We start from the raw sequence: 23,703 nt of genomic DNA, 5'->3' as shown, positions 1-23,703 counted from the left end.
AGAAATAATAGATAAAGGCATTTTAACCAATGACCTATAGTTTACTGACCATGTGATGAAGATAACCCATCTAAAGTAAAAATATTTCTGAGAATAATTATGCCCATCACATCTTGCGAAATTAGCGCGCGTTACCCGTAAAAGTGGAAGTGCGCCATCTGTAGCCTGACAACATCCACACAATAAGGTAAAATTTCGAAATTATGATTTTTGAAATGAGAATACTTACTTCTGCCTCCAAATACTTATAGGACATTTGGACCATCAATCTAGTCGACCATTTTGTGCCCAGTGCCCACTGCTGGTTATTGTTTCTGATTTTACTTCTCGGCTGGAACACAACCACTCACATGGACATAATTGTACGAGGTGTCATTAACCCTGAAAGCTGCGGTAGACGTAATTTCTTCCCTAGGAAGGTTAGGGGTAATTATCATATCCGGGTGTGGTTACCTGTAAGCTCGATCAGGTTAGTGGACACTTAGAAACTTAAAAGCTAAGGTAAATGTTGGGCTTTACTTTCCTATTATAAAAACATCCTCCAACCAATTCCACACCAAGAAAAAAAAAATTACTACATGCAAACTCCAGCCCTTGGCTTGTTGGTTATAAGTATAAAACTCTTCTAACAGAGCTACCATGCGAGTCGACCGGAAAAGCAATTTTGTTGTGTCTTATACTTAAAAGGTCGAGTACCCCGGTTATGATAATTGCCCCCAACCTCCCTAGATGGAAAACGCATGCGCAACGGTTAAGATACGCCCATTTTATTATAATTACCCCCAACCCTCCTAGGAAACAAATTACGCCTGCGGGAGTTGCAGTCAAGAGCAAAATGTGAGCGACAAGGGTCCTTCGAGTATGACTAAACTGTGCGTGCCCACAACGTAAAACCAGTATTAACTACTGGCCGCACTTGAATCGGGCATCCAGATATGCTGTCTAGAGCTAGGTCTAGGTCTTCACCCCCATCGGACATACGCAAACGCGTACACATAGACCTAGCCGTGTCAGTGGAAGCCCATTTCAGACACATGCTCTTCGTTCTCTGCTTACTTCACCTTCCGGACAATAATTCCGAAGCCGAGGTCGGAATATGCCAAAGTTATTGACAATTACCGTACGGAAATTTTTATTTCCGGACACTAAAATACCCCACGCATTTCACATGCTTGAAGCAATCTTCAGCAGAAAAACTTAAGAAAACAATTTAGGAAAACGCTCAAATTCGTACGGCTTGTTTGCAGGTAACTAAACTCAAGCACCTGGTGCTTTCAACTCATAAAAAGCCAGCAAATGTTAGCACAAAGTTGAAAAAAAAAGTACCCAGGAATTAATTTCTTTCATGAAAAAATATCACCCTTTTTACACTCAAGAAAAAAATTACAGTTAGTACAAATTTGCCTGAATTAACAGCCCTAGGTATCCATGGGAATGATTCTGGGGGGCATAATCGCGATTGGCTTTTACTGTACATGTAATAATGAGTAAAGAAAAAAATAACATTATCAGAAGAAAACTTCCCAAAATATCCGACTGTCCCTTAAAAAATCTATCAATATGTGGTGCTTATTTGCTGCAATTCTGCTGCCAAGGAAATTTTCCAGATGTTTTTGTCAGAAGGTTTAATACATTCTCCAACAAAGCAGTTTAAAATTCGTTTCTGGTTAGCGAGTGGGCCCAAAACAGTCCCTTTGTTGAGTCAACGATGGCTGATTTGAAATTACGGCAGATACAGTTCCGAAGCCTTTGCATACTGTCTCTCCTAATTCTAATGGCTGTTGGCATTCAACTGCTCCATTTTCCAAAATCACGTCTCCATTTCTGGTTTCGTGGTTTGGGCCCATGAGGAACTGAGTACGCACGACCAATTTTTCTTGGAATGTACGGTCTTTGCTTGTGTGCTGGGCACATGTACGAGCCTGGTTGGAAAACATCCCACCGGCCTGTCTCTCCTTTGGCAGTGAGGGCACTCTTGGGATAGATGTGAACTGGTTGGACTGAGTGAAAAATCCCCACCTCATTTCTGACATTTCCATAGCTTTTGGGGCAGAAACAAAAATACCGAGCTGGATTTTCTAACTCGGCAGACGAAATTTGATACCCTGAAGCCGAAGCAGAGCTGAAACTAAGGAAACCTTGCTGAAAATCCTCCGGTTTGCTTGTCAAAGTGCGGCTCCCATCAAACCTGGCAGTGTGAAGACGAATTGCTTTCCCAGGGGAAGTAAGTAAAATATACGAAGTCTCCCTTCCATGCGGTTCACAGGGTTCTTCGGGTACGAGGTGGCATCGGCTACTTTTTGTCCTTGTCTTTCTTCTTCTTCTTTTTCTTCTTCTCCGGTGACGCTTCCTGAAAAAAAAAGAAAGAGGAAAACGCAATTCAATTTCACGGCAGCTGACTACGCAGTCCAACCCAACACCTTCAAGGTTTCTCCACCAGCGCTTAGAATCGGTTCAACTCTCACGCTTAAATTACAGTGTCACGGTCGAGTGCTACCCAAGTACTCGACATTGTTCTGCAGATACGTGACAAGCACCTGAGTTGCCCTTAAAACTACTATCTGTTTGATATACAATTGACGGTACTTGTGCGAAAAATGAGTCCAATCCAAATGCTGCCGGTTTTCTGAAGAGTAGGTAAGAAGAGAATTTTAGACGCAACTGGAGAGTTACGGACATTTTGAGGTCAATCAATCTTGGGTAAACTTGGCCATCGACTGGAGTAGTTTCATGATCTCTTGTGTGTTTCGTCCAAAGTACAGTTTGCAGTTGATCCGACTTACTTCTGTCATCGCTTCTGCTGCCTCTGCCTCCCTCGGTTTCTTCTTCTTCTTCTCTTTTTTCTCCTTCTTGTCTTTCTTCTTTTTCTTCTTCTCCTCCTTGCCGGTCGGCGTGGCAACCTCCAAGGCTACCGGCGATGCAACTGCGCTGCTCTCGGTGCTGTCGCTGCTGCTGCTCTCTTCCCGCCGCCGCTTCTTGGTGGGGGTCTCCCCGGCGGGGGGTTGGGATTGGCTGGTGGAGGCCTCTCCGTTGGTAGGATCCGCCTTGACACTGGAGCGATCAAATGAAAAAAAGTGGCTGAGCCGGTGTCAGTGTTGCACTGGAGTCCATCACAAGTCCCTGTAAGTCCGTCACCAGTCATCCAGTCTTACGCCAACTCGCAAGCTATTCAAATGAACTGCGACAAACGCATTCCTGTGTCATTGTTCACCCCATGACTTACGACGGTCTTCTGAAAGGACTTGTGAACGGACTCCTGAAAGGACTTGTGCAATGGATTCGACTACAACACGGGCTAAAGTTGACTGGAAAATACATCCACGGGAGTTGGGTCACTGTGGAGTCTGGTTACCATCCCTGGGTCTCTCCATGTCCTGGGCCCTCATTCGGCCGGATCTGACAAACCAGTTCAGTCTGAGGATTTCCTCTGCGCGTTTGTCTACATTTCCCCACAAGTCTCTGAAAAAAAGGGTCTCCAAAACGGGTCTTTTGTGGCGACTTGTCAGAGATGTGAAAATTAACAGGTCAGTTTGAGGAATGAAAAATAGCAATCATGAGCATGACAACTAAGAAAGACCAACCAGTCGGGAAAAGATTGCTACTGCGAATCGAACGACAAACCTCTTCCCCAGCTAGCAACACACGGTCCTACCTGTAGTCTTGGTAGGTGTTTTTCCAGTCCTCTGGCGTCGAGGCTGTGGGCTTGCCGTGTTTGGTCAGCTTGCCGGCTTGGATGAGCATCTTCTTCTTGCTGGCCTGAAAAGAAACGCGGGGAAAACGGGAGATCAACCTTTCGACGGATGCTGAGCAGTTCAGACAACCACGCAGAACCCATGACGTGTGGCCTGGCAGTCAGTGTCTTCAGTGTTTGAATCTGGGCAAGTCGTTTACCCACTGCATGTATGCGTTCTTGCCGCTCTCCGCCCCAGAGTAACAATGGGTATAAGTGAGGGCAGCTTTGGCGCCCCTAGGGGGCTAAGGTGGTTTCAGGTATGTGGAGCCGTCTTGAGTGAATTCACTTGGCACCCCTGGATTTACAAGTCAGAAAATGCTGCAGGCCTAATAAGCGCCCAGGCTTCTTACAGAGATCTGGAAACCACATTCCACGACTTTTCCAGGACTTTCTAGAACTAAACTAAGACAATCTGATGTCATTTCGCAGAGAAAAGTTGTTTGGTATTACAAACTGGAAGATTGCCACAGCCATTGCTAAACTAACAAGGATATAGCCTGTAAATTTATCATTTTTCTGTTATCACATCAAAAGTGGCCCCATCAACAAAAACCTTTAATGACCTTGATTTTCGTGCCATTTCAACGACATTTCCTCTGACAACAGGATTCCTAGACACTCTGTTTCTTCCTGCGATTATCCATGACTTTCCAAGACAACTTTTTGTCAGGCTTATTCAGGATTTTTTCCAGGACAGTGGGAACCTCCCCCCCAAAATAAACACAGGGACCTACCACAGCACCAAGTCCCCACTTGCGTGGGTAGGTGTCCCTTTCCATGATCACCCGCTTCAGCTTGGCCACGATGCCGTGGTCGCAGGTGGCCATGACGGCTGTCGTCATCAGGGCAATTGCCAAGGCGACCGCCTCCCCTTTGGTGGTGACGATAACGATCTCCGAGTTGACCTCGATGCCGTCTTCGAATCGCAGCACGCCTGGCAGCATGACCTTGGCCCCGTAACAAATGGCGTTAATCTATGGGAAAATTACAGGTGAAAAAAATGACAGACCTTTGTGTCAAAGGTCACAAGGTCAAAATGCATTTCCTGATCCTTTAAATGCAGTTTCTCCCTCCAAGTCAATGCACTCATATCTAACTCGCACAATCGCTTCCATCGATCATACTCACAGCACTGTCTTTAAGTACGATCCTCTTGTGGGATGTGAGTAACGCCTCCAGCGGTTTCACGACTCGCCTCATATACTCCTCATCTTTGTGGTTGTCGTAGACCCACTGAGCGTCGAGAACATCGTGCATCGTTACCAGCTGATCCTGTGGGAATCAGAAAACGAGTACCAAGATGAGCAATGAGATCTGTGACAAGCTTTTAGGTGAGCAATGCCTTAGGTAACTCATGAGGCCTTGAAGGCAGACACGAGACACACAGTTAGGGCAGAGACAGGGATTGAGTACTTGTTCAGTCTGATTGGCGATAAACCAAAGCCCATTCCCCCACCGCACATAATCTAACCTCAAACATACATTTACACTATGCGATTTCACAGGAGGCTCTGTCTTTTTTCCTGTCGTCCCAATGGACCTTGAGCTGGACCACGAGAGGGTGCAATTTTCCTTGCAAGGGAGGCTCCTTTGGTAGGAACCGACACATGAACACTCCCCACCAAGATGGCTCTTTTCAACTGATGGGGGGGGTTGCTTCTGCTCAAGGCAGATAGTCCTCTCCTCAGACGAAGCACAGGCATGCATCACTGAGCAAAGAACCTTATAAAGGACTGACCACCAAGGACTGGAAAAACAATTTGTTTCCTCTGTATGTGTGCCTACTGCAGTTAACTGGGCTCCGGGCATTTCATGAAAACAAAAGTCTCTGATTTTCATAGAGTTTCATGACAACTATTCAAAATTCCAGGTTAATGATTTCGACCCATTTCCAGTTGACACATCTCCAATGCTGCAGCAGTGCACAAAATATACGACAGAGAGTTTTCTCAAAAATCGTTGACTCTTTCCTGACTGGGAAAAGGGAAACCCATTTTTTCCAGGTTTTCCGGGATTCCTGGAAATCGAAAAAAAAACCTTGGTGATGCAAAGCATGTACGTGAACCAAAACCTAACCCTGTGGATGACCTCTCCTCTTACCTTCTCCGACTGGATACCGGACCTGTTCCGTCTCAGCTCGGCCATCTGTGCTCCTACCCCTAGCAGCAGGCCCAGGTGCACGCAGAGTGTCCTGACGTAGGTGCCCGCCTCGCAGCTCATCCAGAAGATACCTGGAGGATTCGACGAGATGAGCTGAAAAAATGAACCTTTAAACCTCGGTTTGAGGAGGAGTGTTGGCGAGTGGTCAAGGGTCGTGACTCATGATTGGAGGGTCGAGGGTTCCAATCCAGCGGCCGGCCGTAGGTTATGTCTCTGGGCAAGCCACTTTACACCTGTCTACCTCTCGTCATGTCACTCAGGAAAACGAATGGGTACTGGCATTGGCAAGGGAGTAACCTGTAACAGGATTACATCCCATTCAGAGGAACCGAGAGAGATTCTAAGTGGTTTCTTGGGACAGAAACCAGAGATGAACATCGGCACGACTGGCTCCTGACAGACTTCGCTACTACAAGTACTGCTACTGTCAGATCGAGCAAATCAACTCTAGACTTCAATTTTTCTGTTCGACATTTTTCACTGGACTTTGACCTTCGGATTCGCCTTCGATCTAGACCTAAGATAATCCGCCGGTTCATGACTCACCCAGATGTCTCTTTGCGTCGTACTCGATGAGTTTGCTCTCGTACACCGTCCGCACCCGCAGCTGTCGCTTGACAGCGGAGATGAGGGGCGGCCGTTGGAACAGGGCACCCGTCAGGGTCTCTAAAGCCTATACGACAAAAGCCAACGGGTACAATGGATGAAACCGTTTAAGTAGTAATGGCCTTCAGAGAAGCCAACTTCATTTCCAAAGTGCCAGGAAGTGATACAGGTCACAAATGATAGATTAGCATGCCATGCTAGTCGAGAACCAACTCTTTGAATCGAGAAGATTTTAATTTACGTTTAGGTAACTCTACAATCTGGAACCTGCCAGACTTTCTTCACCAATAAGACACTAATTAAATAATCAGAGATGAAAAAAAAAAAGCTTCAGAGAGCATCTTCTTGGCGGGATGCCACACTTGAAATGGTTGGAGAGTAAAGTCAAAAGTTGACCTTAAATACAGCCACATCAGCGGCCAAAACTGCTCTTGACTACGATTCTAAACTTTGCTACTTGTAGAGGCTGGCGTCCGCCTCTGTTTTTGTTTAATGTAGGCCTTACCCGGGCCAACTTTGCTTCGCTCTCGATAGCGCTGTGTAATCGTACTATGCACACGTACTCCTTGCCTGATACATTGGGGGATAAAGAAAACAGAAGCGAGATATCAGAGAAGGTATCCTTATCTTCGGAGGTAGTGAATTAGTCTGGAGAGCCTGACGAGGTGCACTACTTAGCGTTTGCCTCAAAGAGGTCACTTGTGAATTATAAGGTTGACAGTCTAATGACGTTACACCAACAGTGATCACACATTCTTGCTTTGTTCACGTGTCGGGTCACAAACAACACATTTATTTGCGTGCCATTCCAAAGAACTCAACAGGGCAAAATTCAAATGTATATTTTAGGCACGTCAAACTAGAAGTTGAGGTGGAAATTTTTGGGGGGGCACAGGATTACATCAGGAAGGGTTCTAGCACAGACTTACCGGCACTCTGCTGGGACTTGACGAGCCTGGTGGCCCTGGAGATGCAGACTATCAGGCAGCCGGTGACCTTTGGATCCAGGGTCCCACTGTGGCCCGTCTTGTCCACGCGCAGGATCTTCTTGATCCAGGAGACCACCTCGTGGGATGAGGGGTTGGAGGGCTTGTCTAGGTTGATGAAACCACTCCTGGGGATAAAAATAATGACAAAACAAAAAATAAAAAATTGAGTACAGAAATTCCACTTGCAGAGGGCTTCAATGCCTGATGTCTGACTTAAAAAGCAGGTATCTTAAGGCATCATTTCAAAATTCCTATCGGTTGACTATAGGACAGGGCCATCCGACCGATGACAGTGACTTGTGTCGAGTCAATAATGGAAGGGGTGTTGCTCCACTGAAACCACATAGCCATGAAAGTAATCCAATAAAAAGGCATTTATCAGTTAGAATTGGCCTCTTGAGAAAGCTTGATAGAAAACCTGATAGCCAACCGATAATAAATGTATCAGTTGGACCGTTCTGTCTGACACCAACCTGATAAGAATTTTGAAATGGTGCCTAAGTGGATTTTAGTTCAAGGGTCTAACTTGCGTCTGAAACCGCACCTTCTGACGCTACTAATTGGAAAGAGAAGCGGCGTCAAAGATATTGTTGCGCACACACAATCAAGTGTGTATTTGCCTGCAACTGGGGACCCCCTATTGTTCCTCTTTTGTTTGTACTTTAACTTTTTTAGAAGACCACCCATCTGTTTTGTACACAGTTGTCAATCGGGGACCCTCTGTCAATCGGGGACCTAATTGTCCGCTATTGTTCAGGGTCCCCAATTACATGCAGAAACAAACTCACACACACACAGAGCAGCTGGGAAGCATACCCCACATAATAGGAAGCAGGAAAACTGTCAAGTAAAACTTTTCTCTCTCGGTTTCGTTGTCTTAATATGAAATTACAGTTCCAGGGTTGCCTGAGGGTTATGGACAAAATGAACCGGATGAATCTAAAATGTCCAAACCCGACAAACTCACGAGACGTAATCTTTGAACTCTCGCTTGAGCGGTGAGCAGCCGCTCGGCAGCGGGGTGTAGTGACCAGTCCGGACGTTCAACTTGTCAAAATTCTTCAGCAGGAGTGGCCATTGTGAGGTGTCGAGCTTTGGCGTCTTCGACTCTGGTCTGATCAAGAAACTTGTCTCTTGCTGTATATCCTGGGGCGGGGGAAGGGTAAGGGGACGGGAGGCGGAAATGGATAGGAAAATGGTAAGAAATATTAAATATCCCAGATATTTTTGGGTTTTTTTGGGGGGGGGAGACTAAGGGGCCATCCATATCTGTCACCATTTTCACAGGTGTACAAAGACAGATGTGAGATTGACCAATGATAAAAATAGCTGAAAACAGCTGAAAAAAAGGCATCGAGAAGCTGAACTGTGAAAGTCTCCTCTACTTCTGTCCACAGCCAGTGAGGAGCAAAAGCTGAAATCCAAAACAAAAAAAGCTGAAATCAGCTAATAAGCTGAGAAGTCTCACCCCTGAAAGAGTGCTCTCTTTCCTGGCCCCTCCTCCCTCTAAAATAAAACAAAATGAATGGACCAAAATGATGGTTTCTCTGCCGTGCCTCGGCACCCATTCTCGCTCAACATGTACGGCCGTTAATCTGCAGTGGACGACCAGAGAAAGAGCAAGTCACCTGGCGTGCTCAAGAGTTCAACTTGCTCCTGGCAAGAAACGCATGATTGGCCTATATACATGAATATTGTTGTCCGATGGGCATTACACGCACGCACAAGTGTGGGCCAATTTCTTTACATGAGGATTATGTACGCTCCAATCCTCCATCCCGCTCGATCTGGAACCATGTGACACAGCCTGCACATGTGCACGTTGCAACAGGAGTTGAAACTACAACCAGACTGCGTGCATATAGCAGTGGGAAGCATAAACTATGGTCGGTCTATAATAATCGTCATCTGTAACATGTTTCTAAAGCGCACGCAACCAATTAATGCCCTTCAATGAGGCAGGCCTCCCTCCCCCAAAGGATTTAACTTGGCCGCCGATGTACATGTAGTTTGGAGGCTCTAAACAATGATAATAATGATTCATATAAGCTTCGGTTTCTGTCAACGGGCCATAAAGTAATGGCCCCGGGGACATTACAAGATGAAGAATCCAGAAAACGTGATAAAATCCAATCGCTTGTCTAAAATATCAGGAGTAACTTCTTTACCGTCTGGACTACAATGCACGATTCTGACTTTTCATTACAATAAAAACTCAACACCTAAAATTCTGCTGAGACACTTGTTTAATATTTAATTCTTAAATAAAGTTCATAATAAATAAATTGAAAACAGGAAATGGATGTTGTGCCGATTTCTGATTGCGGGACTGATGAGAAACCAGGAATTGGCATTGTGAGGCCTTGCGCTTATGCTAACAAAATGGTAGGGTATGAAGAGCCAGGTCGATATTTCAAAAAGCCAAGGGATTTTTAGGAACAAAGGTCATGCTTGAGTCTGCGTATGGCTACCCTGATAGGACAAATTATCAAGCCCATGTGTACATGTAGGCTCCCCAATAGCCTCGTACTGAGCATGTACTGTTGTAATGTTGAACTGGCTTATCGGTACATTGCACTCTACATGTACAAATGTACAGTACATGGATCGGTCAGTCCTGTGTTACAACCAGATGATCCTTCCACCATTTGTAAACCACTTATTCCTTCTAATTCGGTTGTAGGGAAGACTGTTTTGAAAAAGGGAAAGCTAAACACACATGGAAGTCTCAGATTGTCTGCCAAATCTGACGTACAGGGAAACTCACATTGGCTTTTGCCTGGCACACACTTTCTGTTCAACGTGAAAATTACTTTGTTTTCGCATGTGCGGGTAATCGCAAGTGGCTGATAAATGATTTTTTCGGAATGTCTCGGCTCTGGGGTGAATGGACAAACAGCCGCTGCTTCCTAGTCCTACTTACTCCAAGGGAGCTCTCTTTCGGCTTCTTGTGTTTCTTGCTCTTTTTGCCCGGCGTTTCTGCAAATCACAGAAGTTAAAGGGTCAAGGGAGCTGTACAAAGCAAGATCCAGGCAGAGTTCCATATACAGACGCCAGTAATTATTCCCTAAAGTGACATATTAGCCGTCAGAGAGCAAAAAACGTGTCCAGAAAAATTCAATTTAGGAGAGGAAAAACCTTGTTACCGGTACTTAGAAAACACTTGGAATTTTTCAGACCAGTCCCATAGGGTCTGTGCACAGGGTGTCAAGTGGCGTGTGTATATGGAACTCTTTCACAAGCTCCAATCAATGCCAACTGATTCAACATTCTGCAGTTAGGGAAGAATTCCATGCATGGACGTCACTAATTTCTGGAGAAAATTTTCTCCAGCAGCCACCCAAACAACAATCTAGTAAAATGTCAAATTTACCTGGGAAAATTTTGAGGGCCTTTACGTAGAAAACGCAGGGGCTTTTAGACCAATATCATGGGATCTATGCACACTGTGTCCTGATAATGGTCAGATAAACAGCGTTTTCAACCAGTCCACATTGCATGCAAGTTGTGACTAGCACTGTCATGCTATTTAGCATCAACAAGCTTCGACGAGCGTCAACAAGTTATTCAAGCATATTTATGCCAAGATTTCTTATATAAAATGTTAATTAGGATCCTACACCCCCCTGTACATATCAAACTCAATGTATTATCTATCTGAAATGATATTTGACAATTGAAATTTGAGCGATAAAGTCGGGCAGGCCTGTTTGTGCAGTCCGACCGGCTGCCATCTTGTTTTGTGTGGACAGCAGAGGAAAGAAAGATGGCGGCCTGACAGCCTCACACATCATGAAAAATTTTTGTTTTCCTGCGAGAATCTGGAAGCAGATTTGTAGTTTCTCTCATCATGCTTATACAATGGCAAGCACGGCAAGTGTTAGAGTCTCTCAAATATAATAAAATCCCTTTTAAATCTGTAGAGGGTATTTTCAAGTTGTTCACGCTTTGTTGACGCTACTTGTGTGTGTTGACGCTTGTTATATTGACGCTAAATAGCATAATTGATATGCTAAGAAGTAAGATGCTATAACATAGGCCTAGGCTTGGGCCTAGGCCTATCTATGTATAAAACATGCTGAACTCGATGTTGGAAGTCTTACAATTTTTCGTCCATGAAGTTCACTTTGATTTACCAAAACAACGCAATCATGTTTTTCCTGCAGAAGCAGAGAGTTAATTACAAGGATGTCCATGATACTACTTCATGCGGATTCATTTATTCGTGAAATTTGAGTATGCTTTTCAACACAACAACTTACCTGCTACGTCGGCCATTTTGAAGATTTGCCACCAAACCGCGCACGTGGTGGCGTCAGGACTTGCCCAGGGCAATCACGCGCAATATATACGGCGCGTCAAAGTGACAACGAGTTACTTGCAAAAAATTAGTCGAGTTCTTGATAACTAAGCGATACTACGTCTCGCAATGTATAATTTGCTGCTGTTTAATTTTTGAAACATGAAAAACCGCAAGACCAAGAAGAAGAAGGAAAAAAAAGCATATGGGGTATCCCGTAAACCTGAACGTTCACGAGTAGACTGATTCCCTGCCACAAGTCTGAAGGGTAATTTGTTAAACGAACCAGACTAATTCTTCGGCAGCTCATCCCTGTGATAGATCCGTTACGACTGCGTAATGATGATGTCGAACACAAACAGTGGACCATGGGTCAACCTCGACTCCATGGGGTGCGTGCGCGTCCCTTCACCAGCCCTGGTCGTGTAGAATTCGAAACTGACGCTGAATGTCTATTCAGAATGAATATACATGAAGGCCTAATTTAAATATCCTAAATATAGGATATTTAAATTATATAACATCAGGGGTTAGATCGCGCTAGGCATGGTTGGAACCAACATGGCGTGGCAAGATCGTACCCATGGGAACGAGGTTGACCATGAGACGGTTCATTGATCTCCATTAATGGAGATCAATGGGTAGGTTACAAAGTTGCAGCCAGCTGATCAACAACATGCAATGGCGGCATGACGTGCGACGTGCTACTAGCCTTTGCTCTTTGATCAACTATGCCACTAAATTCCGTGACCGTTGGGTCTGACCAGAGGCATATAAAGGCATAACTTGGCATTATAAGCGGTTCGCTTTTAAGAAGCTAATATTAACGGTTTAGGCATTCCATAGAAATAAGATGGACCGTACTTTCGTCCTAGCGCCCTCTTAAGGCCAATTTGTGAAAACGGGTTCATCTCAACGCTGGTTCCTAGGCGAGTTTCCGTGTGTTCACGTTCACTAACGAATACCAGCGGCAGCATGTAAACAACATTCTAGACTTTGAGTTGACAATCGCGTTTTGACTCTTGAGGACTGCAATATTCTCCAAGAAAGATATCGACGAATAAATGCAAGATGAATCAAGTTCATGATGTGTGACATCGCATGACTTTTAACAAAGGTAGGCTATGCGACTCCCAGCATAAATGTTGATTATTATGAATATTGACATTTGATTGGAAATTTCTCGTTGCTTTCGCGCCATGCCAGCTTGCTGTGATCATTCGAACATGTCCAGTCTCCAGGCCATGCTGCCCGAGCTCTGTAACCAGCGTAAGCCATAACAAGCAATACATGTGGTAACCAGTAATCTTACTTGGACTGAAAAGCTGTTTGATAAAGGAAACACCAAGCAGATGCGATTTGTCGTGCACATGTAGGTACATGTATGCATATATATCAACTTGGAAAGAATTTTCTTCTTGACCATGTTCACACGCTGTGCCCAAACTCCATTATGTCCATCTGTCCGACGTCCATCGGCATGATGAGATTGGTCTGAAACTTATAAGTGGTGTATTATTTACATAATTACCTCAGTGTTTTCACTGCTGAATTTGATCGTTTGGGACACTTTACTGCTTTCAGACGGCGCATTGGTCACTGAGGGGTGAAATTAGTGGCATCCATATTCTTTTCTAAAACGTAATCTTTAAGTGCCGGGTAGATTAATCACATGCTTGAGAATAACTTATACATGTAGGCCTATGTGCGATCACTCGATCTCTGCACCATCAATCAATTTAAGTGCATGACTTGTTGGTAATTTTCTCGTCAGCAGATCTCCTTTTCTTCCAATGCACGGTGTAAAAAAATTGTTTCAAGAAAAGGAATTACAGTTAGACATTGTACTTAGAATCATTTATCAACTAATTGCTCAGTGAACGGGTAGTCGTGCAGATTGGTTGATCACGCCCAGTGCGTAATTTCAAATGGAAAATTTTCACGAAACATAACAGTATTGCAAAGCCCGGAATGATAAATTAATTGTATTCTTTACTTCCTGGTAATGTTGTGCATTGTTTTCCCTAGCTGAGCTAACCTGCTGAACCGTGCTGCGCAATGAATGGTCATATCAGCGCACAGGATGGTCAGTTGACCGATGATGACCTCTTACTGGACACAAAGACAAACACTTCTCTGGCCTGTCCGGACTTCAACGCCATGCGAAGCGAGAGACGAGATCGAACCAGAGCTACCATGCAGGTAGATTATTTTACATTGTGTCTAATAGAGGGGCTGCATGTGACCAGCAGCTGGATTTGAACCCTGTGTCTGCAAGTCACTGCTCGGAAGGCTTGCCAATCAGGCTGTGCCACCCCAAAACCGCATGTTAGACTTCTGGGGAAAACTTTTTCCATTCAGTCAACATTTTTTATTAGTTGGATTATGGATGCACCAACCCTGATTATACAGTTAAAACAGACAAAAACAAAAACCCCAAAATTTCCCAATTTTTTCCCCAACATGATTTTAAATGTTAGGATAGCAATTTCAGCACAATCTACAAGTACATTTTGAGTGAAATGAAATAAAAAACAATGGGCACAGAAAGCCACCAATCACTGACTATTACTGGTCTCTGTCGAGATTTTACCCCATAATTTTATATCTTGATGGTAGTGCGATTAAATGAGCTTGAAACGCTTTGCTTCAGTGTACTGGCATTTCTTTAATATTCCGCTTCAAGCAATGAGGATAGCGTCTGATCGTTAATATGAATAATTAAAATAATGGTTAACATGAATAATTATCTCAGTATAATCAAACTAAATCACAGTTCTCTAGCGATGGTTACTTTAACTTCATTTGTATTCTATCTCCTGACCCTGTCTAATTTCATGCTTCATACGTAAATAAGTGAAAAACTGCTGGCTTCAGAATCCACACGTGGGTGCCGCATATGTACGCGTCCAATGTACAGTATGTACATGGACCAATGGTTTTCTTTTATGCAATATGGGTCTTTCCATGTGGTTGGGGCACAATTTGTGACAATGTCCTTGTTACATCCAAAACTTTTACCACCTGTCATGGCCTGTAGAGGAGGTCATTTAAGCTGTAAAAATAACACACACCTCTGTATAGGGGGATCCCAATACGACGCTTTTAGCGTCGATCGGTGACTTCCACGTTTGAAAACGAGGCTGTATGTGTCAGCTTCAATTCTTAATATGATAAGACGATTGAAAGTAAGGAGTTAAGACACAAAATACATACAGGTATGTTAAATTCAGACTTGAAAAGGCTGCTGATTTTTGTGGAAGAGTCTTTCAGGATGACTCGACACATAAAATCAAAAGAAAAATAACGACAATTGACCGCGAAGTGGTGTCACACTTACGAACCGAATACTCCATGTACTGTGTGGACTCCGCGGGCGCGCGCGACGAAGTTCAACACAGAGAGCCTCGGTTTCGATGTACATGTAGATATGTGCAGACAGCGCTAATGTGAAACCCCTCTATTCAGCCTTGCAAGATGTATAACAATGTCAATTTGGAATCCACATGGACGGAAATAGGTGTTCAATTTTTACGGAACCCATGTAACAAAGGACACCGTCACAAACTGTACCCCAACCTCATGGAATGACCCAATTAAATAGGTAAATGTACAGTACATGTAGCTTCTACAGTAGTACATTTAGAGTGTGTTTGGTATTTTTGAGGGATATCACCGCAGTGTCTTATCTGAAAAGTTTCTCAAGTAACACCCATTTTCGAAAACGGTGAGAATTCATGTGTGGGTGCGGCATGTGCAGTAATCAGGCAATAGATGCTAGGGTCTGCACTTCAAGGTACTGCCCGATATGGGCACAGTTGGTTCCCATCCTTCCCGCGTGATGTGCGCACAGATGCCGCGAGCAAGCCGAGCATGGGCGATTACACCCAACCTGTCGGAGCACCTGCCGGTGCCGATATCACCGTCTAGTCTGGATGGATTGCGGCTGCAGTGAAATGGGAGGCCTGGTTTGCACCAATGCTACAACTCTTGCCCTACAAAACTACATGTACATGTACATTGTATTTTTTATTCCTGAATGCTTTTATTTATGGACATGTACATACATTAACACGTACAGTAATCATACATGTACATACACTGTACCTCTAAATTGGTAATTCCAGAAATTAGGGGTCCAAAAGTGTGACATTTTTGTGTCCGTGTTACATCTGACCTTTGTTATTTGACATGGAAATATCACCGGACTTGATTTTAAACTACATGTATTACTACATGTATTTATTTGAAAGGTAATTTGCCTTAATTCATCGCTCTTGGAAATTAGAAAATGTGTTCTGAACTTACAAAATCATATGTCAGATGTAACAGGGAAATGACAAAAAATGGACCCCTAATTTCTGGAATTACATGTACCTATATGCCTGAAGGTGCTGGAAAGTTACATTTATGTACACACTGGTTGCTCAGGGTACGTGTCCGTTTTTAAGTCACCTGGATTGCACAAAAATTGCAAAGAGCAACTTTTATTTTTTGCGTGGCCCTTCAGCAAATCTACATTGTTCATGTGGAGTACATGAAGTCCATGTACATATAAGGGGATTCAGACTTAAAAGAAAAATGGCAGTGAACATGAAAGTTCTATGAGATCCAAAAATTGACATTTGAGGTCCGGTACATGTGGGGTAAGTCCTCGGTTTGACTTGAAGCCTTGCCTAACTCTACGTGTAGACCTACATGTACATGTACAATCTCAATTCAAGTTGTCAAAATGTGTATTACTCAAGCTCCATAATTGCATGGTCCAATTGCATGCTGGACCTGGACGTGTGTCCGAGATCATCCTTAAAACTTTAAAATGTGCTTGACTGTGAGTGTAAACCTGTATTATAACCCAGGCTGAAGTTACCGATAAGGCAACATATGTCTCAATCAAGTGGCTATGGCTTACAGAGGGTTGAACACGTGGGAAGTGGCTGCAGTGGCAAGTCATCTTGGCTTCAAGAGGCACTCTTGTCATTTCAAGCATCAGTCGTAACTTTTCAGACATAACCTACACATAATGTGCCAGCCTTGGCGTGGGTTTATTTTTTTATATCCCACTTCGACATGTTCGATACACTTTGCTTTCAGGTCCCTAACTATTCTACCATTTGTTCAGGCTATGGATTAGAGTGAGACCCACACCTCGACATCTGCAAAATGCCGAATGCCAATGTAATCATGCTAATTACATGTACTTGTGAACCAGCTTTAACAAGAAGTCATAACACAGGCACAAATTAGCTCGCCCATGTGCTGGATGTCGAAAATTCCAGGTGGCATCATTTGGGCAGTTGATTCAACTTGATTGCAATTGCAGCCTTGACCTTCAGCCGGCGTCGCCATGGCGACGGCAACCCTTTTTGTTTGTCCGAGGGATTTGCCCGTGATGTGATTGCCTGATAAAAAATTTACCCAAGTCAAGCATGTATAGGGGATAGCGGCTCCCGTCGCAGAATGGAAGATGAAAGGACTTAAAGTCTTACGGCCGTGATACACGTGTACCCTTAATGAGAGTTAGCTCTGTCTCGTCACCCACGCTCATTCACATATGTGCTTCAGTGATACTCAAGGCGCCAGTTGGCGAGCTGTGAGTTAAAGGGTAGGCCCTGTGTCAAGGTTTCCTTGTACCCGGTATTTTGCTTTCAAATCCTCTTAGTGGGAGCTCTGTTGTGCACTGAAATACCCGACAATCTTGCTGAAGGGTCAGAGCTACCTTGTTACAGTACGTTGTAGTTACCAGTACTTACTGGCCTATTACTTTGTTGATGTTCTCAGAGGTGTATTAGCTTGGGGTATAAATGGTTGAGGGTGCTATTTATCACAAGTATGGGAGCCGAGGGAGGGCACTTCTCAGTACTGATGACATGTGAAAAGTGTAACTCACTTGTCTTTACTGCTTCAAGTTGTAAGGTCAGTACGGTTACGATACACCTGTACTCAGTGTACCTACATTTTCACTGGTGGATTGCGCAAAGCCACAGCCCATGGTTTTGTGGTATTGCATTGCTCGCATCTGCCCCCAATTTCCAGTCACCATTTTGGGACTTGATAGAAGGTGTGAGTTGCCACCTCTCAAATGGATGTGCCCCTCAGCCATACGGGCCATCAGTCCTCGCTGTCTTCTTGAATACCCCTGGAGGCCACATACATCTGAGATGTACGGGTACATTACACATGTTATGTGTCAGTGTGTGTGTGTGAGTCATGTGACTTGCTTTAGCGTGGAACAGTGTCATTCAAATTTCAGATGAAACTGCCACCACCCCAGTCTCTTTAGTTCATTCAGTCATCAGTGGGGTTTGATGTACATTTGGCCTGTACATGCACATGTGTCTGTGTTTCATGTTTTGTTATGTACATGTTTACCGGTAAATGTACATGTACATCTCGTGAAATATGTGGACTGGTACATGTACGTGCATGTTTTTGTCATCATGTTTTAAGTCCTTCTAAGTTTAATTGTAACTATTTATATGACAGCGTACCGAATCATTTTGCAATGTGGTACACATGGCACATGTACATGTACCTGTACATATATGTACAGTTGTACATGCACTTGGTATTGTAAAGGTTGATTTATACTCGTTGCTAAAGCATATTACGCAAACCTGAAATTGTGATGTGAATACAAATATTCTCACAGCAATTTCCTTAAAGCTGAACACATTTTACCTGAAGCAAATTTCACTGCCGATATTTTGCGACCTCTGAAGTTGTTTATATGAACTGGCCTTCAGTCCTTCCTCCCTGACCCCTTCTGCTTGATGTGGCTGATGGTTTGGGGAAACCTGTTACCTTGACTTGCCTGCCCCTTTAACTTGATAGCTCACATTAACTTTAACATTAAATCCCCATCCCTGGCAGGTGGCTAAGAGACAAAACTGAGATAATAGAATCCACATGGCTGCAGCCAGCGTATAATGACAAATGCAGTCAGTGTCCGTCCTCGTGCCCGCTGCTGACGTGGAGAGCGTCCCTAAAAAGCCAGGTGCGTTGCACCCAGGGGGGTGAGAAAAGTCGACCTGGATAAAATTGTCGGCTGGACACTGTCGGCGGGGTTTGTGTTGTACGCCGTGCATAGCACATGTGCATATTTGTACATGTACAGGCAGAGGATGAGGAAGGAAGAACATTGCACCATTCGATTGCTTGTAACAATGTAAGAGGGGCTTGGTGTCTTCTTGGAGGAACCTGGCAAGATAGGAATTGCCAACCGTACATGTACATTGTACATTGAATGCTGCTTATTGGAATGAGAAATTACATATGTATGTTATCATACTGTGCGGGTAATTGTGTTCTGGTGCAGCGATGGATGTTATAACTCATCGGGTAATTCAAGTGGATAGGAAGATTGATGACTGGACATATTGAAGTACATGTAAGTCTTGCGTTTCACTGTAAACATTTCGTTTTCCACCTTGTTTGGTCAGCGCTGGTCATGTTTGATGCAAATTTGAAGTAGGCCAACACGAACGGTCCTTAAATGTCCTGAATTGATAATGAATGCTTACAGTGAGAACTTGAAACGGACTGCATATTTTCTTAGAGCCAGTGACTGGCAGTCAACTGATTGAAGTCTTGGGCGGCATTGTACTGGTAAGCACTTCCAGGAATTCTGTTGGCCATTTGGGTTTGGAGTACACTTACACGCATCATACAATGTACTCAGCAGTACGTACATGTATGCTCAGTATGCCTAGATTGACATTGAATGACTTGCCTGGGATCATCGTAACTTGAGCTTCGTCTAGCCAGTGATGGCATAGCCATATACCATAGTGTACATTTCTACACCTGAGACGAGTCAGGTATCCAATTTAGCGGATCGCGTCTCATTTCTTTGATGTCCTTCTCGTCTTCACCTCGGCCAGGACTCAGGCTGGAATGCCCAATGCCAAATTCTTGTCGGATGCTTCTCAATCAAGATTTGTTGTCCTCTGAATTCATCTGCCACCGTACGCTCTGATATTGATAATTAGTTTCTGCATGGGAAGACATATTGCTTCAAACTGTGAATACAGGTTTTTGCAGATGTACTCTTATGTGTGATTAAACGTGTATACAATCAGAATTTGGACCAAGAGAATGAAAGTTGATAATGCTCAAACTGAAGTGAAAAACATTGTCAATGTCCGGTCTCCTGGACTGGTCGTAAATGTCATTTAAGACTGGCCAAACAGACATCTTTTCGGTCTCAAAGTCCAAACATTTTTTAAAAAACGCACATTTCCAAGGATTTTGTTCATCAACTTTACTTTGTTTTCTTCAAACACCCTTCTAACCTTATGAGTAATCATGAGATATGACCTTATGTGGAGAATAGTGCATGTGCGGCATGCACACATGCTGGCGCTGCGTGAGGTTGCGCTCACCAAGCTGGCCTATACTTGATCATCCATTAAAGATCAGTCATGTGATGGGCTCTCGACCAATAGGAATACTTTTCAGTCTCAATAATTCTTTACAGCTGCTAGTACAAAGAGCTACTTGAATGCAAAGCCTTTCAAGGAGGCCAAAGCGTGAATTATGCCTGTAATCTGTTTCCTTCTGAACAAACAAACTGTGTGGGTGTACATGTACATATACATGTACAAAGTTTACAGGAATTGGAAACCCACACAGATGGGCTGTGAATTCAGTGATGAGTGGATATGAACATTTATCAGGGGAGGGGTTTCCAAGCGTTATCTGTTGGTTGTAGGTGCATGCAGGAATCAACTGGGGTATAATTGAGCCAGGTACATGTACTTGGGTCATTCCATGTGGTTGGGGCACAATTTGTGACGGTGTCCTTGTTACATCCATGGGCAACTTTCACCACCTGTCATGACCTGGAGAGTAGGTCATTTACTCTGCAAAAATAACACACACCTCTGTATTCAGCCTAGCAAGATGTATAACAATGTCAATTTGGAATCCACATGCAGGGACAATTGACATCGTCACATACATGTATTGTGCCCCAACCTCACGGAATGACCCAATTACAGTATTTTAATTCCTACATTTCAGGCCCTTTATTTTGCACATGTACGCTCATGTACACATGCACACCATGGTTTATGTTGTGTCGAGAGTGGCCGTCTGGTTTTCAAATCTCGTTCAGTACCTTCTAGTATACTACGGACTCAAGGGTGCTCATACTTTCATGAGTGAAAGTCAAGGCCTACGTGTAGATGCGAGGGGGAAGTGCGATCACCTCATCCGTCAAGCTGTCAATCGGCAACACCTACAGGCAGCCAGGGGATCGCTCATGATTAAATTACAGCCTTATTTATTTTGAGCGGCGGCTCCTCTGCCGAAATACCCGAGGATACCTCGACGTTGTGCGCATCAGTTGATGGTTTTTCAGTTTTTGCTGTCATCATTTATTCATATCAGCCGAGTAATGGTATGGATGAATTTTGTATGAATCTGTTTCATTGGTGAGATTCAGGACATTTGTTCATGGACACGTAAGTTATCATCCCATTGTTAACAGGAAACTTAAGTCGGCAGGTGCGCATGAAAGTACACATAGGATACAGCACAGTTTCATTTAGGGAACATGAAAATGAAAATCTAAACATTTTGGCACTTACATATTTTTGCAGGGTATCTGTATGTACCATGTACACTCTACGATGTACATGTCGCACTGTACATGTACGTACGGTATACATGTACGTTGTATGAGTATACACGTACATGTACATGTATGTTGTATGAGTATACATGTACATGTATGTTACACATACATGTACATGCAACCTGTACATGTGTACCGGTACATTCTGTACAGGTGCATGGATAATTAATTAGCAAGATGAAATATGAAAAGGTTACGGGGAAGAGAGTACATGTACATGTGTGCTGATACCATCGTAGAGTATGTTTATTTCATGTGTCAAATAACGATACCATATTGGACTTCTCCCATATGGTGGTGTGAGTCATGTACATGCACATGTACATTCACGCATACTGGACATGTGTAACAATAAGACTTGTCATGTACCCGTCAGTGATTGTGGATGACATGTACATGTACATGTACATGGCCAAACAAGGGGAATTCTGCCAAACTACTGCACCCTAATTTATTTTTCATCAGGGGTATTTTGGGAATGCCAGGTTTCTGTTCCTAGGTACATGTACCAGGGTATCCGACTGGAAAAATCCAGTTTTTATTGATGTACACGTACATTCCGTTGCCATGTGATCATGTGGATATTACCTCTAGGAATAAGTTGTCAATTTTAGTATTGAATGTACCTCATCTTCTCCCGGAAAAAAAGCCCTATTGGGGACCAGCTGAATCTGCTGGTAGTCTCACTTTAGTACCTCCTGCACCCACTGCCATGGAAACCATACTCTCGGCATGGCAACCGGCCGCATCCTTGGACACGCTAAGTAAGCACGGCGCCAAAGTAACAGAATTCCCATTGATTGATTCTCCCCTGTGGGCCTTTTCTTCCCCTCTGGCCTGGTCCCTCGGTCGTCGCTCATTACTGTGGCAGAGAGACAGAGAGAGCTATTTCAGCAGAATGCAATGCCGGCATTAATTTTAGGCCTGGGTGATACCGAGTCTTTTTGTATGAAGGAACCGTATGGAAGGAAAGGGGGGGAGGAAGCCTTCAGTTAAAGATTTGGCTCCCAATCTGCCAATTGTATCAGAAATGATTGGGAATGCTACGTGTAAGAGTGGCCATATGGCCCCTCGAAAAGGGGCGGAATTTCCTTTATTTTTTAAATACATGTACGTGTATGTGTGCATGGACACACACACATAGAGGCCATTTTTGGGGGGACCAAGGATTTCATTTTCCCTTCTCCTAACTCTGTGGATAGCTCTGAAATATATAGTTTCATCCCTCGGAATGGCCTTCAAAGATTGAATTCCTAATTTCAAGGTACAAGTACAAGGTTTTATCTTTCAAAAAGGCATTGCAACCTGTTGTGTTTCATGTGTGGCACAAAAAAACTCACTGTTGTATAGAGTGGCCCTGTGGCAATTGACAAAATTGCTGTTTTCCTCCCCAAAATTCCAGCTCCCTAAAATAAGAAAATTAATTGGTAATGTTGGTCGAGGCCCCGCCCCCTGGTGGTCAGGATGAGGATGAGAATGGCACAGGGTGTCAGAATGTGCAGTTGACCTACATGTACTCGGACGTGTATGCACATGCACATGCCTGTGATATAGCCAACTCCTCAGTTTGATGGATTACCTTTAAAGATTGGTTGCTCCACTCAGAGGAGCATTTGCCACTTTTAGATATTACTAATAATCTTTGCCTACGTGTACCTCTAAGGATGTGTGAAAAAAATCAGAGTGTTTGGAACTGTGAGTGCTAATTTACTGTAAACCGTCCGGTACATGTGCTTTGAAATTTACCCAGCTGTTTCACTAGGTACGGGCACGTACATTGTGTACAGGTGACATAGTTCATGTTTTGATACCAAAGAACATAATGTACATACATGTACACTGCGTGTGTTTACATTGCGTGAACTGTATTCAGAAAAATGTACATTAATTTGGCCATATATTTGAAAAAAAAAGGACCAGTGAACTCCCCAGATTTTATAGTAATTCAAAGCAATCCTCCGCCTCAGCGCATCCTCCTGAGTTAAAGATACATGTAGCCTGGTGGGCAGACTGACCTGCGGTCTGCAGCGACAGTGCTCCTCCCTTCGTGGCCACGATCTCGGGACATTCCTCTCAAGGGTTTGCCCGTCCAGGCTACCGTGACGACAACCTGTCGCCATGGCTGGGCGGTTTGTCTCATTCTGCGTCTGAGTGCGTGTGGTGGGGGTGGGGGGGATGCGATGGAGCTTTGCATCTCCAATGAGGCAGCAAACGGCCCGACTTCCTGCCCTGAGAAAAAATTGTTATTCCAATTCCAATTTCCCCAATCCAATTT

The 23,703-nt window shown here is 43.9% G+C and overlaps 2 protein-coding genes across 6 annotated transcripts in view; one reads left to right on the top strand and one right to left on the bottom strand.

Moving 5' to 3' along the window:
• Positions 1–1,105: 1,105 nt before the first annotated feature.
• Positions 1,106–11,840, bottom strand: dkc1 (dyskerin pseudouridine synthase 1). Of its 2 annotated transcripts, none has more exons than XM_087145709.1 (12): positions 11,751–11,840; positions 10,412–10,467; positions 8,456–8,634; positions 7,429–7,613; positions 7,005–7,069; positions 6,440–6,566; positions 5,834–5,964; positions 4,862–5,005; positions 4,468–4,707; positions 3,654–3,756; positions 2,784–3,058; positions 1,106–2,350 (listed from the first exon to the last, which is right to left on the bottom strand). In XM_087145709.1, exons 1-12 carry the CDS (start codon positions 11,764–11,766, stop codon positions 2,294–2,296), a joined length of 1,578 nt encoding a protein of 525 aa, XP_087001835.1. In that variant the 5' UTR covers positions 11,767–11,840; the 3' UTR covers positions 1,106–2,293. The 2 variants fall into 2 exon arrangements, with proteins under 2 accessions (XP_087001835.1, XP_022093750.2); XM_022238058.2 differs by having other exon boundaries at positions 2,784–3,051; positions 3,653–3,756; positions 11,751–11,839.
• Positions 11,841–12,745: 905 nt separating this feature from the next.
• The window catches only part of LOC110981038 (uncharacterized), a 73,981-nt gene continuing 63,023 nt past the window's right edge, over positions 12,746–23,703 (top strand). For 3 of the 4 annotated variants that reach the window (XM_022238198.2, XM_022238195.2, XM_022238202.2), the window contains exons 1-2: positions 12,746–12,905; positions 13,817–13,990. In XM_022238198.2, the coding sequence (XP_022093890.2) occupies positions 13,847–13,990 (144 nt within the window). In that variant the 5' untranslated portion in view covers positions 12,746–12,905; positions 13,817–13,846. Of the gene's footprint in view, positions 12,906–13,816; positions 13,991–19,071; positions 19,179–23,703 lie in introns of those variants that run through there. The other variant, XM_022238200.2, reaches the window with a different exon arrangement.

The sequence above is a fragment of the Acanthaster planci genome, linkage group LG14, assembly GCF_054643075.1.
Source record: "Acanthaster planci isolate LZ-2023a linkage group LG14, COTS_SCS, whole genome shotgun sequence".
In the NCBI taxonomy this organism is placed as follows: Eukaryota; Metazoa; Echinodermata; class Asteroidea; order Valvatida; family Acanthasteridae; genus Acanthaster; species Acanthaster planci.
Note: the sequence above shows the minus strand (reverse complement) of the source record. Positions and strands in the feature narration are given on the sequence as shown.